This window comes from Drosophila erecta, unplaced genomic scaffold (genome assembly GCF_003286155.1).
Source record: "Drosophila erecta strain 14021-0224.00,06,07 unplaced genomic scaffold, DereRS2 tig00000055-arrow-pilon, whole genome shotgun sequence".
Lineage (NCBI taxonomy): Eukaryota > Metazoa > Arthropoda > Insecta > Diptera > Drosophilidae > Drosophila > Drosophila erecta.
The window spans coordinates 2,284,740-2,286,657 of NW_020825200.1; the positions used below are offsets into that span (position 1 = coordinate 2,284,740).

At 41.6% G+C, this 1,918-nt stretch overlaps 1 protein-coding gene across 1 annotated transcript; it reads right to left on the reverse strand.

Annotated features, from left to right (window-relative positions):
* Nucleotides 1-276: 276 nt before the first annotated feature.
* Nucleotides 277-1,208, reverse strand: LOC6541630 (phenoloxidase-activating factor 2). Its single transcript, XM_001968318.2, has 2 exons — nt 1,127-1,208; nt 277-1,059 (listed from the first exon to the last, which is right to left on the reverse strand). Exons 1-2 carry the CDS (start codon nt 1,199-1,201, stop codon nt 292-294), a joined length of 843 nt encoding a protein of 280 aa, XP_001968354.1. The 5' UTR covers nt 1,202-1,208; the 3' UTR covers nt 277-291.
* Nucleotides 1,209-1,918: the final 710 nt, after the last annotated feature.

Below are 1,918 nucleotides of genomic sequence, written 5' to 3' on the forward strand. Positions count from 1 at the left end.
TAATATAGAACGATTCCTTATATTTATATATACTTGCAACTTGTCGAACTGATAATATTGGATTGAGCGCTTGCTTATGTTGATAACCATGTAGTACTTTTACACAAAATGTATATGACTAATTTCGTAATAAAATAAAGTTACTTATGTGTTCGAACACAGGCCATTTTTATTTAGGAAATACGTGCAGACAACAATTGAAGACCATTTTGAGACTTGTCACTGTTTACTACTCACTTGTACCGTGAATACGAATTTAATAATTGCAAAAAATGGCTGCCTGCCCATTTTTCAATTTCTGGAACGGAAATTCGAGTTTAGTCGTAGCTGGTAATTAATCCAATTATTCAGACCAAGTACATTCGTATAGATAGTGGGTGTATTATCGCCAGGCTTATGAGTCAACCGGTTGACAATAGCCACCTGTGCGTACCTCGGTGGATTGGCAGTATATGAAAACATTTGACAAACCACAGGAGCACCGCCGTCGCCACTGTCATCTATTTCTTCCAGACTTTCCCCACAGATTTGGCTAAACCGATTTCTTCCCAGCCGCCTTCTACACACATCAGTGCTCAATATATTGACATGGACCGTTTTGAGAATGGTGGGATAGTCCGTCGAGTTCAAATAAACTTTTCCCCAGCCGTTGAAGAAGCAGATTTCCATGTTGGCTTCTCCCCGGTACAATGGGATGATATTAATGTTGGTTGTCAGCTTAAATTTGGATGTCAGAATGAGCAACGCAATGTTGTTTTCTGCATTGAATCTGTTGAACTGCTCATGGTAGACTATTTTCAGGACCTCGAGATCCACATGCTGCTGGTCACTCGTAGTCGAAATATCCCATTCGCCAGCTCGCACCACCAGATCATTTTCGGCGGTGTCGTTCAGTATGTGAGCGGCAGTAAGGACCACATTGGGCCTTATCAGAGATCCCGTTCCTATATAGCGAAACAGCCAATCCCCGTGGTCGAGCACAGCTACCACCCAAGGAAATGTGTCCAATCCAATCCTCCGATCCTCGCTGCGATTACTGCCATATGTGCCAAATTGTACCTGCAGGCCAGTTTTCCATCTGAATATTTTTCATACATGTATCTTAACGAATATTCAACAAATATACCTGATTTTTGTTATTGTGTTTGCAATTCGCAAAACTGATTATCAGCGTCGCCAGAAACGCAAGGTATAGCGTCATTTCGCAACGAGTGTTCAAAATGAAATGAAATCAAGCGCCTAGAATTTACTCCGCGAACTCAGCACTCTGCTTATCAGTGCAATACGCCGTTTCAAGAACTGCACAACGGGGTTTTGAGATAAATCTCTTGTGTTATTAAAAGCATTCGCAGCCTTCGCTATATTATTTTACAGCGATCCCATATATGACTTTATGACTTCATTTCTCTCAGCGAGCTGATTTTTTGCCCGAGTGTAACTTTTGCATAATACTCGCAACTGAATACAAAAAACTAAAAGAAAACATAACAAAACTAGTTGCATAGCGCACATGTGTGAGAGGAGTCAAGAGGCGTACGGGTTTGGCAGAATGAGGCAACGGATTCCAATTAAGTTTTAAATTTTTAGCAGACAAGCTTATGAATGATGGCACGTTCACTTCGATGGCAGCCCACTTGGCAGATGTCCAAAAGGTTTGCTCTCACTTTCCTTCTGCCAAATGTGCTAATCATTTTCATTTGCTACGAAATAGCCGAGCAAATGCTGAGCTCACGAAACAAGCGGCGCCTTGGTCCTTGCAATATTACCCCCCCTTCACGGCACCTTTCAAGGACTTTTCCGCATGCATTCCCAAGTAGTTGAACATGGGAGTGCCATTATGGGAAGTAATAAACAAGAAATGAACAATGGAATAACTGAATTGTTTGGATAGAATTGCAGATGCCCTTTATGCTGTGAT

Bases quoted from the DNA above. Each gene is read 5' to 3' on its own strand.
- LOC6541630 (XM_001968318.2), bottom strand. From the start codon at position 1,201: ATGACGCTATACCTTGCGTTTCTGGCGACGCTGATAATCAGTTTTGCG. The intron at 1,060-1,126 runs GTATATTTGTTG...ACTGGCCTGCAG, and splicing joins AACACAATAACAAAAATCAG to GTACAATTTGGCACATATGG.